At 30.9% G+C, this 16,377-nt stretch overlaps 2 protein-coding genes across 3 annotated transcripts; one reads left to right on the top strand and one right to left on the bottom strand.

The window, feature by feature from the left end:
• Positions 1–1,240: 1,240 nt before the first annotated feature.
• On the top strand, positions 1,241–6,916 carry LOC103314515 (solute carrier organic anion transporter family member 74D). 2 transcript variants are annotated; one of them, XM_015981089.2, is made up of 7 exons: positions 1,241–1,556; positions 3,677–3,862; positions 4,151–4,270; positions 4,316–4,609; positions 4,656–5,299; positions 6,144–6,402; positions 6,448–6,916. In XM_015981089.2, the coding sequence occupies exons 1-7, from the start codon at positions 1,283–1,285 to the stop codon at positions 6,843–6,845; spliced, it is 2,175 nt and encodes a 724-aa protein (XP_015836575.1). In that variant the 5' UTR covers positions 1,241–1,282; the 3' UTR covers positions 6,846–6,916. The 2 variants fall into 2 exon arrangements, with proteins under 2 accessions (XP_015836575.1, XP_008199025.2); XM_008200803.3 differs by lacking the exon at positions 4,151–4,270.
• Oatp58Dc (Organic anion transporting polypeptide 58Dc) lies at positions 6,836–16,122 on the bottom strand. The gene is made up of 8 exons (XM_962755.5): positions 15,970–16,122; positions 15,513–15,848; positions 13,272–13,688; positions 11,017–11,322; positions 10,391–10,751; positions 7,314–7,655; positions 7,152–7,255; positions 6,836–7,096 (listed from the first exon to the last, which is right to left on the bottom strand). The coding sequence occupies exons 2-8, from the start codon at positions 15,781–15,783 to the stop codon at positions 6,888–6,890; spliced, it is 2,010 nt and encodes a 669-aa protein (XP_967848.2). The 5' UTR covers positions 15,784–15,848; positions 15,970–16,122; the 3' UTR covers positions 6,836–6,887.
• Between the last annotated feature and the right edge of the window lie 255 nt (positions 16,123–16,377).

The raw sequence follows: 16,377 nt of genomic DNA, 5'->3' as shown, positions 1-16,377 counted from the left end.
CCATAATCTGAATCGGTGGCATTCCATTTAGAAAGTTTTTCGTCCAAAAACGCTAAATTTTGATAATAATAAACGAAAAAATCTCCGGATTGGATAACAGAAAATATTGTTACTTTTGTTTATTTTTTTTAACATGTGTGTATCAAAAAATAGAAAAATGTAGAAAAAATCGTTGTCTTTTGAGCGCTTAAACAGACATTTGAAATAATAACTAAGAGAGAACTTATAACATTAAGCCAGGTCAGATCAGGTCAACAATTCAATAATTCCGGATATGTTTATTGTTTCTTATAACGGAACTAACGGAATTGTAGACCACCTTTGTGACCAAATATTGGACGTTAAATATTTGTTCATTGGAATAAATTATTTCGTTATTATTAAATTTAAATTGTTATTTTAAAAAGTATGTGATTACGCGCTTCTTCACTAAAACGTGGTATACTTTTTCTCCAGTTTCGGGATGATAATTTGAATATCGGAAATAAATACTAGACGTTGCATAAAGCAGTTGAATACAAAATTGCGTCGTAGGTTTCGTGCACAAATTACCTAATGAAATTTAAAAGATATTTTTATTAAGTAATGATATTATTTGCTGTCTTTAAAAATGTTTCATTTGTAGTTGAATTGCAATTTAAGAGAAATCGGCTTCTAAGATCTTTCACTGCGAATAAAATACTTGGCTGAAATATTATTCATCAGCAGCTTATTTTTAATAATCACTTCAAAGTAACAGGAAACTCTTAAATAAAAGACCTGATAGATCTCGGCAAATTGAGTTTTACTAATAAAATTAACCCTTCAATCAGGGGTATATCGAACCGGACGATTATTATAATGTAACTCTTTCGTCTCAAATACTCTCCTTTTGAGGCTGAAAGCTGTCGTCTCTAAAAGCTCAAAGATTGATTTTTCCTACATCTACTTATTATTACAGCAAGTTCGATGAAAATCTTTCGTCTTACTATGCATTTTTAACGCACAATAATGTATGTATAATGCTCGCTGAAAATAGAGACGCACCCTTATTATCTGCAAGGGCTCGATTCACCCCTATGATAGGATAGAATTTGAGATAAAAGGATTTCGCTCATTTCATTTCCACTTGAGGGTTATCCGGAAAAAGTAAACACCATCTCAAACCTAACTTTATATTTCATCACTAGTAACACAAATTGTGAAAGCAAAATGAGTTTACACGATATCTCGTCTTTGATAACTTATCTTTTATTATCTTTCAAATGAAAATATTTGAGTCACACCTAGTCGTGCGTTTACAATGGTCCATCCGAGTGAATTATTTCGAACAAATTCAAACGAGGAAAGAACTTTTTCGGCCCCGCGAAATGTAACGCTTGAGAATCAATTCGACTGCGGTTTAACAAATTTACCAATTTTGAACCGCTGTTGCAACTTGGAAAGACTAGCCACACCGAAAGTGTTCCTAGCATTTTTATCACTTGTTGGGTTTTTACAAGGGATCACAATTAAGTATTTCCGAGAAACTGCAAAATTCTGGGGAGACCATTACAATATTTCACAAAATAATATTGGTATGTATATGATCAGTGTTGCTAAAACTACTTAAAGTATAGTTAAGCTGAACTGCAACTACTTTTTTGACAGTGTAACTAAACTTATTTCAGTTTTTGTGATTATTAACTCAAAAATATTTTTTATAGATTTTCATCGTTTTTGTGTATGAAGACAGCTTTTCGCAACCACATTATGAGCCATTTTTGATTTTTCAAATATTCTCTCCACTTTACTATTTATACTATTCAGTTAGGTCAGGTCAGGTCAGCTCAGACTCTCTTCTACTCTTAATGACATACAGTGGAAACTCTATATCGCGAAAACTCGGTATGTCGAACGGATACTGACTAAAAAATGCACTGAAACTTTTAAAAAGTTTAAAAATAATGCAATGGTGAGCTTAATTTAGTAGTTTTTCTGCAAAAATGCTAAAAACTGCGTCAAATTGACTGTAGTTTAGATATTTTCTGTTATATTTAAACAAAAAAATATACAAATTTGGTGATTTTTGGAAGATTTATGGCGAAAGCCAGCAAACATGTCCATTTTCGGAGCCAAAAACGTACAGAAAGTTGTTTTAAAATTGAGGTTTCTTGATTTTGAATTTCTGGAGGCATGTTATTTTAGAATGGAAAAATTAATTACACGCTTGGAAAATTCCAAACCATTGTTTTTTGTTGTACCTTAATCAGTTGTTTTTGATAAATTTAATGAAAAATTAGAGATCAAATTGAAAAAAGTGCAAGAAAATGTTTTTCGACTTACTTTGCGGATTTTTCAGCTGATTTGTGAAAGATATTTGTTTTTTAAGCAAATAAATATAGAAAATATAGTTTGCAATAACGGCGCTAAATTATATAAACGTAACCACAACTGAATAGAAGTATAAATACTCTTTAATCAACTTTAAATTATATTAAAAAAAAGGTCGAAACCACTAAAAGACATAATAAACGTTACAGTGTAACACTTTTTTCTTGAATTTGAAGCTAAATGACTTGACAATGTCATTCCGAACAAGAAGAAAGAAAACTTCTATTTTTTTGAAATAGTAGTAATTCAAAATATTAGCACATTACTAACTTTTAACAATATTCTAAAACAAAAGTTTTACTAAATGTAGGTATATGGTCAAAAACTTTCCAGATCTAATTCAAACATCTAAGATAAAATTGGCCACCAGATATCGATTTTGTCTTTTTATGGTTAAATCAATCAAGAATTTGTAGTTTCGAAACTGTAAAGTCTGTATTAAGTTTGAGGTTTTTGCACGTTTTTTTGACAAAATTTGGAGAAATAATAAGTTTCTGAACAACGCTTTTAATTAAATTAAATTTTGGACGAAATTTTGCAAACAATTTCTTTTGACTAAAAATGTGCTGAAACGGTTTGAAATGGTAACAATTTTTACTTTTTGACCTAATTAAATATTTTTGATTTTGAGTTTTGCACATTAGGTGAGTTTCGGACCAAAAAATTTAATGGAACTTCGAATAAATTACAAAATTGTACAATGGTGAACTAAAAAAGGTGCTAAAATGAAAAAAAAAACGGTAAAACACTGTCATTGAAGTTTTTGGACTCAAGTTTTTCAGAATTTCTCGAAATTCGGTAATTTCAGATTGAAAAATCATCTTACACGCTTGGAAAATACCAGAACATTTTCTTCTTTATCTTAATTTGGTACTATTCTTGATAAAAATTCGTGAAAATCTTGACTACCAAATTAAAAAAATATTAAAACCCATGAAGAAAAACTTTTTTTTGCTTTTTGTGTTTGTCGACTTAATTTGATCGTTTTTGAACTGAATGGTGCAAAATGTTTGAGTGTTATGCTAATTGAAGCTGTTATAGTTTGTAATGTTGATTTAATTAAAAAAATAATAAAGATAACTTTCTTGATAAACTAAAAAATATTTGTAGCCAAAGGACTTGATTCCGAGAAAGATTATTAATTTGAACTGAAAAAAGAAAACTTAAAAGCAATATTCTATATCATATTAAAAAATAGACAAAATTAAATACTGTAATATTATATGTACAAACTTAATTAAATTAACACGATTGAAAAAGTAGTTAAATAATTAACAACATTGTATATGATATAAAAATATTGTGACATAACAACAAATTTCAGATTGGCTAATTTACACCAATGAATTTTTTGTTGGACTGTGCGCCTTGTTAGTGGCCTATTATGGTAACAGGATACACAGGATATCATGGATTGGCGGCTTAACAATTTTCCAAGCCATTTCATCCGGAATTTTAGTAATTCCCGAAGTTTATCGGAAGAATTACAACGAAACGAAAGAGATGCCAGGTGGGTTAATACTTTTATTTTTTACTAAAGTAATGTAGTCAAATATTGGTAAATAAAGATGGTCATAATTTCCTTGCGGGAGTTATGAATCCTCCAAGTAGTTTTCTTTAATCATTCAACTCATTACTTCGTGTGTATAGTGTTTGCTTCGTTTTATGCAATTTGTTTGAAATCTTACTTTTTTAACTCATGTTTATAAAGCCACAATTTTTTTATAGAGAATTGTCGGTACTCGCAAAAACGCCAAAAATTAACAAAAAACTTTATTTTTGTAGAAATTTTTTTTAGTAAGAAATAAAATTATTTATCTATCACGAAAATTATTGGATGTTGATAACCCTGGGCCTAGCGGCCCTTTAGACAGTAAACCCATTGCCCACGTTCATAAAGACTCTTATAATTCCCTTGGTATAAATAACTATTAATAAAACAGAATTATAATTCCAATTTTAGGTCCTACTCTGTGTTCAAAAAATGGAACGACACTAGGTTCAGAAATAATTGATCAAATTGAAACCAATTACATTGCACTGGTGATTTTGTGTGTTTTCCAAATGTTCTTTGCCATGGTTTCGGTTTCATTTATATCACATGGGATTACTTATTTGGACGATAACACCTCATACAGGACTAGCCCACGCTATATAGCAATAGCATTAGCTTGTAAGGAATTAGGACAACAAGCTGGACTATATCTGTCTTGGATTCCAACCGTATCAACGATCAGTCAAATTTTTGTTCATCCAGGTATAAATAATCTTGATAATTTTTGACTACAAGTGCTTTTTTTTAGTTTGGCTTTCTATAGCTTCAGTGACTTTTGTGTCAGGTGTTTTAATTTCAATGTTCCCAAAATACATGCCTTCAACCTTGATAAGAGCAATGTCAGCTTCGATTGTTGATCTTGCATCTGGGCACCAAACCGTTCGGCGAAAACCAACCAATGATGGGTTTTTCAAAACGCTTTTTCGCCTACTAAAAAACCCAATTTTAATGGTCAATATCTCAAGCATTATGATAATGGAGTCGGGACTTATCAATTTCAATATTTTTGAGAAATATTTTAATCAATCCCGTTTCCAAATTTCTTACGACAATGATACGTCCTACACCCAGATAACGACAAACATATTGAAACAACCTCTGGTGGCAGTATCTATGATTGCCTGCGGACTGCTAACTGCCAAAGCTAAACATTCAAGATCTTTGGCCAAATGGAACATCGCTGCAATTATACTTGTTGTACTATTCTTCGGAAGTACGGCCTTTTTGAAGTGTAATCCCACGACCAAATATGAGGATCTTCTGGATAAAAATATGTGTAAAAGATGTAACTGCACTTTTGATAGTTTCGAACCGGTTTGTATCGAAGATAAGACATATTATTCCCCCTGCTGTGCTGGTTGTAAGGGTGTCACAACTATGAATTCCAGAAAGGTATTTTTTGGTTTTACTAAATTGAAAACAAAACAAAAATAAATTTGAAACAAAAATGTTTCATTTTTTATTTCTCATACAGTGTTCTCATTTTAAAACTGGAATTTTTACAGTATCTCACAAACTAATAATGTGCATGTGAATTTTTCAAAATTAAATTAATTAATATTGAGTCACAGAACAATCATATTTTTTAAATATTTTTATTGACATTCTGAAATCAACGATGCTTGAATTTTGTTTTCTGTAAGAATTACTTAGAAAATATATTGTAGCAAGTCTCAAAAAAAGCTCCCAAAATGTTTATTGATTGTACACCTCACATTTAATTTTTGCACAAAACAGCATACCTAATATCCGACTGATAAATTTTAATAATAATTAGGTATAACAAATGTATGCTAATTTTGAATTAGTTTAATCCTGGATTAAACTTTAATTCGGCTTTTGTAAACCGGTCCTAAATTACTTATTCATAAAGAGAAACATAAAGTAATTTAACAACAAATGCTGATTATTGTATGGTTGTTAGTTTTTGAGATACCTACAGTAAAAATATACTTTAACAGACTCACACCCTGCATATTTTCAAACAACGATAAGGACTCACCAGTTGTTAATTTAAAATTTTAAACAGCACTCTGTATTTCTGCAACTTTTTGTTTCATATTTTTTTGTGTTCGTCTTGTTTGTGTTCATTATCTCCATCCTGTACTTTTATCGTTAAATCATTATTCTTATTTTTTAGAAACATTAAAACAAATTTCCATATTTAAATGTTTTTTGACCTACCTGTGGAGTGTAATCTTCAAAAACAAAAATTACAGGTTTAATTATGTTCCAGATTTTCACAAGTTGCATCGCGGGAATGAAAGCTGACGAAGGTCCATGTAATCAAAGTGAATGTGACTTGTTTTACGCCTTGTCTCAAGCCAATCGAGTCATTACAACAGCATTACTCGCATCAACGATTATAACAAATATTATAATTAACATGAGATGCATTTTACCACGGGATAAGGCAATGGCGTTAGGTCTTGAAGCGACTTTTTCAAGTCTAGTTCCTTATTTACCCGTGAAAGCAATCTACGGAGCTGTGGCAGGTTTGTATCGTCAAATGTTTTCTTGTTGTCTTATTATTTTTTTAGAACACTACTGTATTTATCGTGAAAATAATGTTTGCAAGCTATACTCGAAAAGCTATGCCACGTTTTTATCCTTGTGTTCGATGGGTTTTATGATTCTTTCGTTACTTTTGGCAGTTGTTGTTTTAATTCTTTTGAAATTAACACCTCTGGATTATGTGGATGAAGATGAAGATGATGTTCCCGTTGAACTTGAAGAGGTGAACAGACCGGTTGAAGGAGATAGATTAATGGGAGAAGAGGGAACAGATGAAGTTGATTCGAGTGTCCCTCGAAAAACTGGTTCGGCAAATTCAGTCGAGAGTATGCCTGAGTCACTTCTAGACATGGAAAATGTTGGAGATGATCATGATTCGATCGATTCGGCTCCTCGGAATAGAATACTAGAGAGCAATTTATGATTGTATTTATTTACAAAGACTAATCAAACGACTCGAGAGGAGTTAAGCTAAATCTTCGAGTTCAAGTTCAATTTCTTCGTCAAATATTTTTAATCCTTTGACAAAAAACCAGACGCCAGCATCGAAGAGAGTTCCAATCAGAACGAATGTCGCAGCTGTGAAATTCATTGTGTATCTTAAGGTTTTTCCATTATATAACCAACAGTTTCCATTTCCGGTACAAGTCTTTCCCCACACCAGACAGGCCTTATCTGGAAAGAATTCCTAAAGTGACAACGTTCTATCGCTCTCTATTATTTGTCTTACCTAAGATTATTCCGAAAAGGATGGGTGAAGGAACGAAAGCACAAAGACTCATTAGCATCAAACCGAAACCCATCGCTACAGGTTTATCTTTCTCCTCTACACACCTGTAATTAATTAATTAATTTAAGAGATCTGTTAGTAGTATTTGCAATAAAAACTCACCTCACTGTGACTAAAAAATTCGATGCCCTCCCAGTCGCCCCACTGAGCTTCAGAACACAGACAACAATCAGAAAAATATAAAATTTCGATAAACAATCCACCGAGCAGTTTCCGGGAGTTGCAAACCCGCCTTCGTGCACTGTAGAATTAATATTTTTGTTCCGATTCGACAAAATGCAGGAACAATCGGAAAAAATCTCCGTGCCATTGATTTTCTTCGAATGTCTACAGCCAGCATGACACGCTGATATAAAAGTCGTTGTCCCGTCTTGCGAACACACAGGATTGTATTTTACGTAATCACAAAAGCAATGCGAATTACATTCAGTTACTGGATTTAATCTAAAACAAATGCTCTTTATTTACTAGCATGCTATAAATTCTCGCTAATTAACAGATAATCGGGTGCGTACTTGTGTTTGTTAGATAAATAGCGGATTATTTTCCACCGGGTGGAAGCGCTACTCAAAATCCATTTTGATTGAAATTTTCGTTCAGATAAATAATTTAAGTATTTACACTGTACATTTATACAGAGGCGGATTAAGCGCATTTAAAAAGCTAGTATATGTTAACGATATTCCAAACTGTGTCACTATAACTGCGTAAAACTTGCTAAAAATTGTAGAATGTTAAAGCTACGACTACATATGACATGTTGTGTCTAAAGTTCAAAATTTTAAAAAACTGTTGTCGGTATTTCTGCATTTGTATCTAAAAATTTTCGATTTTTTACTGACGTTTAATAAATCTTTTTTCAAAATAAATCAAAATTCGAAACTGCCAACTTATATTATTAAAATTACTAAAACTGTCTGACATGCTAGTCAAAAAAAAACAATTTTTATGACATTTTCCTTCAATAAATAAACATTCTTCGAATTTTATTTTGCAGCTCTGAAAACGGTTAGTATTATATATCTTCAAACATAATTCAAATGAAGTTTACATAAAAAAATTAAGGAAAAATCTTTGCAAATTTCAAACACAAGCATGTAGTTTGGTGCATTGTATTCTAAAATTCGTCACTTAATACAACACAACAAAATATTTTTGTATTCTTTGTTACGTAATTACCAAAATAATTTTTTTATAAAATTTAGCAAACGAAATGAGTTTTCAGCTAAAAAATGATCAACGATTCACTAAAACTAAAAGGGAAAAAATGATCTTTTTCGACTCAGTTATGATATTTTTTATTCTGAGAGTTTTGCGAACTGAAACCTTGGAAAATATCAAAAATAATTTAATGGTTACCTTAATTTCGTAGTTTTTTGCAAAAATGTTTGAAAAACGGCGCATGATTGAGGATAGTTTGGATATTTTTCTTTATTTTTCTTTTTCATTATTTATTTATTTTCTAAAAAATATAAAAAATACACAAATTTCGAGATTTTGTAGGAGATTTACGATGAAATTGGTCAAAATTTTGGATTTCTGAGACAAAAACTTAAAGAAAACCATTACAAGTGTAAAAAGTAATGTAATATTAAAATTGAAGTTTAATTTTTTATTTGTTTTTTTTTAATTTTTTATTTTTCATATCATATTTCTCAAAATATGTGAATTAATTAATTATTATTGACAGTAAAATGTAAAATAAAGGTAATTTCAGTAATTAATTTGTGTTTTAACCTGCAAAAGAACAAAAACGGTTTGAAAAGGGAAAAAACTGTTTTTTTCGACCCAATTTGATATTTTTTATTTTCGCAAAATAAAGCTTCTTATCGAAAAATGGAACATATTTTAACGAGTTAATAAATAGTACAATGGTGAACTTAATTTAGTACCTAATTTTAGTGGCAAAATGCTTGAAAAAGGCGCAAATCTGACAATACTTTGAATATATTTTATTATTTTTGGAGAAAAATACACAAATTTTGCGATTTTTTTTAAAGATTCATTCTAGAACATCGTCTACATTTGGTGTTTTTTGATAAAATTTGATTATCAAATTGAAAAATGTGCAAAAACCCTCGAAGAAAATGTTTTTTAACTTAATTTGGCGGCTTTTGAACTGATTTGTGCAAAAGATTTGCGTTTTAGGCAAATTAAAACACTTATCATCGCTTGTAATGTAGATTTAATTAAAAAATTCAGGTCAGGTCTGACAATACTTCTATAAAAAAGTAGAAATAAATAAAATATGACGTAAACACAAAGGATTGTAAGTACACGTAAACGTAATTCGTTAGAAATCAGAAAATAATGCAAAAGGTAAGCACATATAAAGGCTCTAAATTGTAAACGTAAGACCACAACTTAAGAAAAGTATAAAAGCGTTCAAGCAACGTGTTTATTGACTAGATATAAGAAAAAAACGTAAACATCAGAGTGTAATATAACTTAAAACCTAAACGTGAACCAAGAGATAACTTTCTTCATGAATTAAAAAAGCTATTTGGATACTTGATTATTTCATTCCGAACAAAAACTGAAGAAAATTTTTATTTTTTATTTCACTGTTTTTACAATATTTTACAAAGTTACAAAAAATACTAACATAAGCGTGTAATACACTACAATGTATGTCCTTTTGTGAATTTAATCGATTTTCTTTCGTTCGTTAATTTTATAATTGTATAAAAAAGTAATATTCTATATTTTTTGTGGCAACAGATACTTCGTAGTTCGTCTTATAGAGGTTCACCTTTATTTCATTTTTCATGGAATTTGGTTTAATTATTATTATTGTTAAAAAAATATCAAAGCTTTATGGATATTTTAATTTATCTTAATTGTTTTTTTTGGGGGGTGTTATAGCATCTAAGGGCCCCAAGTGAACCTAATTCGGCTCTGCATGTGTGGAACATGGCATTCCGAAGTGCATTAACAATAATTAGCAAGTTGCAAAGTCAACGCAGTGCGGTTGAATAATCAATTAAAGCTTGCTAAGTTGTGTTATGTACAAAGCCACGTCCTTATAGCGATTAATAATTACTCGGAAAATCACAATTTATTTTTTACCTCAAATGTGATTTAAAATTAATTATGAAGCATCCGAAATGATCGTAATTGTCAAAGTCATTAGCTATGGATTACGAAAATTATTAATATGATTATTGTTCCTTACTTACTCTCCGTTTGGTAGTAAAGGAGCTCTGTTGTCATTTTCAGCACATCCTAAGTAAGCATATGAAACAATACCAAGAACTGAAATCGCTCCAACAATTACGTTCCAAGCCGCTAAGTATCGTGCACGTGGCTTATACTTGGAAATAATAAGTCCTGACAATAGAATACCAATCGCAGAAAATACAAGACCAGCACTTCCTGTTATCAAACTAGAAGCAGACGCTGATTGACGATATTGCGTTTCTATATACTTTGGTAAAAAAATCCAATACGGCATGTAACCCAAAAAATAGAAAATTGCCGCAAAATTGTTCAACATCAGGGTTGGATTGGACACTAACCGTTTAAAAGTTACCAACATATCTGAAATTTGAATAATAGTTATTTACGTAATCATTTATAAAAAAAACTGGTTTTGTTTAACGAGCATAATGTTTGCCAAAACGAGTGAGCGCAATTGTGCAAATTAAGCGAGTTAAACAATGATAGTGCAAAATGTTTCCTAATTCCGTCGCAAATTTAAAATTGATTCCTGCAATATTGTTTCTTTAAATGAGTTAACGAGTTAAAGTCTGGCATTTGGTAACGGGATTAGGGATTGCATTTTCTTCCAACTTAACACATTCACCTCTAAAAGACGTTGGTAATTCGGGTTCAGGCTCACATTTCTTATTCTTTTTACATATTTGTTTCTTGAGTAACTCTCTTCGTACAGCTGCACGCGGAAGAGTTTTCGGAAACAGGGCTAGCAACGATGCAAATATGAAAATAACCAAGGCTAGAATTATCCAACCAAGCCACCAGGCCCCTAACCATCGCGGGTCGTTGTTGTCGATAATTGGGGTCAGACTTGGTGAAATGTACAATTTTAGGCAAATTGAAGCCAAACCGTAACCAACCGCTGGGCCCAACATTCGAATAAAGTATGAAAAACCTTAAAGAAAGGAATTAATTCCTAATAGCACAATATAAAACCGTAATTCACCAACCCAAGACACGGTTTATATAGCAGTTATCTAACCATGGTTATACGACGCTTGTTATTCTTGTGGTAATAGTGCAAATCAACTCAGATTATAATTCTTATTAGTTACATATTTAATGAGTTTTATTTATGTTTTTTTGTGTCTTTCGAGGTTGAAAATGAAATGTAATTTTAACAAATTTTTAATTACAATAGACTTATAAAAGTCTCATGATAGTAATATTATATTTTTTTGTTTTGATTTTGTTTAACGAGCAAAATGTTTGCCAAAACGATTGAGCGCAGCGAAATATCATTTACCGTGGACTGATCAGTGATCACTTGATCAGTCTGGCCTAATAGAACAATTAAATAACTTTTAACATTTTGTAAAAAATTTAGCATTTTAGTTTTTGTTATGTACCCCAAAGTTATAAGTTTTCATAACGCTTGTTTCTGTAAATAAACAGAAATTCTAAGTTATTATGAGTATTTCCAGATCTAGGGAGTTTTTAGTTAAACATGGTTGAAAATTCTGTAATTTGCTGGTAATATAGTGCATTCAGCAGTGATCTAACTTTGCAAATGCATCTACATTAAACTTTCGCCGAACCGAAAACAATTTCAGCTAACAGTTTAATAAAGTAGCAGTGGCGACATTTGAACATTTTGTGCACATAGAATCGTAATTTTAAATTGAAACCGAGTTATAAAATAGCAAGTTAGTTTAAAAAAATAATACTTTAATTACTAAAAACTGTAGTTTCTTTACAATTGACCAACACCTATCTTTCGGGAGAAAAAATAAACACGAAAACACTGACGAAATGGCCGTTATAATTTTTTAAATAAATATTAGTCAAAAATTTACCTAAAAAATAGGAATGGTTCTATAAGCGCAATATAATCTTTGCGTAATAACGGTTAGATAATTAAACATAAACGCTAGATATGAGCAGTTATTTAACCGCATTATAACCACGCGTAGATAATGGTTAGCTAAAAAAACATTACCGCAATATAACGAATTGTAAGATCGGTTAAACAACGATATATAACTGTTATAGAAGGGCAATTATATAACCGCAATATAATCACGCATAAATAACGTTTACATATACAACTGTTATAATTATGTAACTGTTACTTATATAATTGATAATATGTCTTAGTCAAAAAGTTATTTAATGTATCCACGCGTAAATAATGGTTAGCTAACGAAACAAAATCGTAATATAAGCAAGTTATATAACCACAATATAACTAACTACGCGTAGATAACGCGTAGATAACAGTTACATAACCGTGATATAATGGCTGTTATATAACTGCAATAAACCACGATTAAATATATAACTGTTACTTATCTAACCGTTGTATTACTGATAATAAATCCTAGTCAAAAAACTATCAAAGAGAAATGTAAGAATATAAGCGCAATATAACCATGTCTAGATAACGGTTAGATATATAACTGTTATATATAACTGATAATAAAACCTAGTCAAAAATCTATCTAAGAGAAAAGTAAAATAGGACCATAAACGGAATATAACATCGCGTATATGAAGCATAGATTACTCAACATAACCGCATTATAAGACAGATATAATGGCAGTTATTTAACCACAATATAAGCTAGATGTAAACGCAGTTTTACAACTGCAATATAACCACGCGTAGATAACGATTAGATAACGAGACATAACCGTAATATAAGGGCAATACGTAGATAACAGTTATATATATATATATATATATATATATATATATATATATATATAACTGTAATGTAACGGTTAGCTAAAAAACGTCACCTTGGAGATTTGTAACTACATTGAATGGGGTTATATTTTCGTTAAGTGTGCACTTAGGGTGGTTTTCAGATAATGATTAGTAGTGCGTTGTGCATTTCTTACTGAATAAAGCTGGTGTTTTGGATTTCTTGATGTTGTCGTCCATGTAGGAGACACCGAGAGTGTAGTAGAGTGATCCTCCGATTCCGGATATAAACTGAGCAATAAAGAGAATTAACTGAGGCGAATAATTCCCGCCTTCTATTTCGCAGTCAGATGTGGTCGAATTTTTGTGATGACATAAAGCTTTCTTTCGCAAAGGTTCCACAGAGGAATTGTGAGTTCGGTATTCCACGGTGAGCGTCAAAGCGTCGGATCCAGCGCCACAAAGAAAGTGAGGCAATGCTGTTAATAGACAAAAAAGGACCACAGTATACATCCCCAGAGCCATCCACCTCGGTCTATGTCCTCTCCCGGCGTAGTAACTCAGAATTACGGAGACAAATAACTGACTTAAGTCATTTCCAACCGTAATTATGCCTGTAACATAGAAAAATGAACGACTGAACAAAGTTCGATATTGTTTGGATGCCAGGAATACAGTGGAAACTTAAGTCGAATCATTAGGTTTGAAATTTTTGGACGTTTTTTTGACAAAGTTTAGCATCTTAATGTTTAAAAATAAACAACGGTTCACAGATTTTTGCAGACCATTTGTGTTCCAGGCTAAAAAGTGCCGAAACGCTTTGGAAAGGGAAAGAAATTTTGCAAGATAAGTGAGTTTCTGACCTGAAAATGCACTAAAGCCTTGAAAAAGTTTACAAATAATGCAATGGTGAGTTTAATTTAGTAGCTTTTGTGCAAAAATGTTTAGAAAACGGCGCAAATTTAGTATGGAGCCAGTGATTTAAATATTTCATTCCAAACAAAAAAAAAATTAAGAAAAACATTTTTTTGGAAAGTAATTATTTAAAATATTAGCAAATTTCTGTTTTTACAATATTTTAGAACAAAACTGCCTAATGGTAGATATATTTTTAAGAAAAAAGTTTTACTGAAACATCTAATTTACAATTGACCACCAGATACCAGAGTTTGTTTTTGCATGGTTAAATCAATAAAAAAATGTTGCTTTAGGACTGTGAAATTTTTGAAGTTTTTAGCTTAAAAATGAACGATTCATAAAATTTTGGACGAAATGTTGCAAAACATTTGTATTTCAGGCTGAAAAAGTGCTAAAATGGTTTGAATTTTTTTTTATTTCCAATTTCGCGAAATAGTTGAGTTTCTCACTGAAAAATTTAATAAAACTTTGAAAAATAGTATAATATAAAATATAAAATAGTACAACGGTGAATCTACTTTAATAGTTTTTGTGCAACAGTGCTAGAAAAATGGCGCAAATTGATGATAGACTGAATATTTTTCATATTCTTCACAAAAAATGTGTTTATTTTGAAGATCCATGATGAAATTCGGCAAAATTTTGAGTTTTTGAGTCAAAACCGTAAAAGAAAATAGTAAAACAATGTAATTTCAAATTTAAGGTTTTTGGACTAATTTTTTCTCGAATTTCGAACTGAAAAATCACGCTTGGAATATTTCAGAACACTGTCTTCTTTATCTTAATTTGGTACTTTTTGATAAAATTTGTTAAAAAATTTGGGTGTTAAGAAGTGCTAAAACGCTTGAAGATACCTAATGTTTTTTTTTTCAATCTACTTTGCTGTTTTGAACTGATTCGTACAAAATATTTGCGATTTTGGCTAACTAATGCAGTTATAGTTTGTAAAGGGACGCAAACGGAAGAGCGTGACATAACTGTAAACGTAAACGGGAACTATAAAATAATTAATAATTTGAATCAAAAAATATTTTGAGCCAAATGACTTGACTATTTCACTCCGAGAAAGAACTGATTTGAACTGAAAAAAGAACTTTTATAGTATTAGCAAATTACTTTCTTTTTACAATATCTTACAAAAGAAAAAATACTACAAATTTATGTTTATTCATGTATTTTGTGAATTTAATCGATTTTCTTTAGTTTATTAATTTTATAATTGTCAAATAAAACTATCTCGAATTTTGTTGAGACAACAGGTACTTCGACTTATAGAGGTTCCACTGTACACACTAAAAGCAAATCGTCTCTTTAATAATAGAATTAGCGGTCGGCTCATGGTTGAACATTAAATACTTTAAGGAGATTTTGATAAAACATTTGGTTTTCGGTGTGCAAATTTGACAGTTTCATTATTCGTTTCAAAAAATATCTTACTGAAATTGTGTGATCATAATTCAAACATTAAGCACGTTAAATGTAGGAAGCCACACAGTCATGCAATCACTTATTTTACCAACCTGTCGTCCTGCTCGGTATTTTAAATCGTTTTTCCAGTGTTGTAATAGTACCATTAAAATAGGCATACGCTGCTGAAAATACGCATCCGAGTAATCCATACAGGAACACATAGGCTTTCTTATTGGCGAATCTTTGGAGCCAAGGTCCTTTCAAAACCCAAATACCACAAGTGGTGTCTTCGGTTAATCTAACGTCAAATATACGCTTATTGTTTCTGTCAGGTATCTTTCGATGTTTTCCATTGAGATCATCATGATTTGACTCCATCATTCTTAAGAAAATACAACACAGTCACTTGAACCTTAATAACTAAGGACATTACTATCAAGTGACATCTACAATAATAAAAACAATGTTAAATAAATTACCGGCCTGAACATGACTCTCTTTAACTTTACCAATTTATTAATTAGTTTAATGATTTGCGAGCATTACATTAAATTGTTTTTTACTAACCTTTTATTGATGTAATAATTCTTCTGTCGGTTGTCCGCAACGTTTACAAACAACACTATTTTATCACAGTAAGGCACTAAGTAGTTCGCTAGTTTAGAGGGTCTATTCATTCATCAACATTGTGGTCAATCAGCGCTGCTCTATCGTGCAGTCAAGACGTAAGAAACTTACTTTCATTACATTATTCAATTATTTTCAGCTTTCGTCTATTTATACATCGCCTAACTTCAACTGTAATTAAACTCTTTATTTGTTTGATTTTATTAAGGGTAAGACAGGGTGTTCTTGTTTAATTAACTTTACTTGCACAAATGTGGCACAATTCTTTTTTTAATCCTTAAAACACTTGTATTTAAAATCGTCATTGTTATTTAACGGATAAAAACCAATTTTATCTCGTTCGAGATT

Source organism: Tribolium castaneum, chromosome 10 (genome assembly GCF_031307605.1).
Source record: "Tribolium castaneum strain GA2 chromosome 10, icTriCast1.1, whole genome shotgun sequence".
NCBI lineage: Eukaryota > Metazoa > Arthropoda > Insecta > Coleoptera > Tenebrionidae > Tribolium > Tribolium castaneum.
Note: the sequence above shows the minus strand (reverse complement) of the source record. Positions and strands in the feature narration are given on the sequence as shown.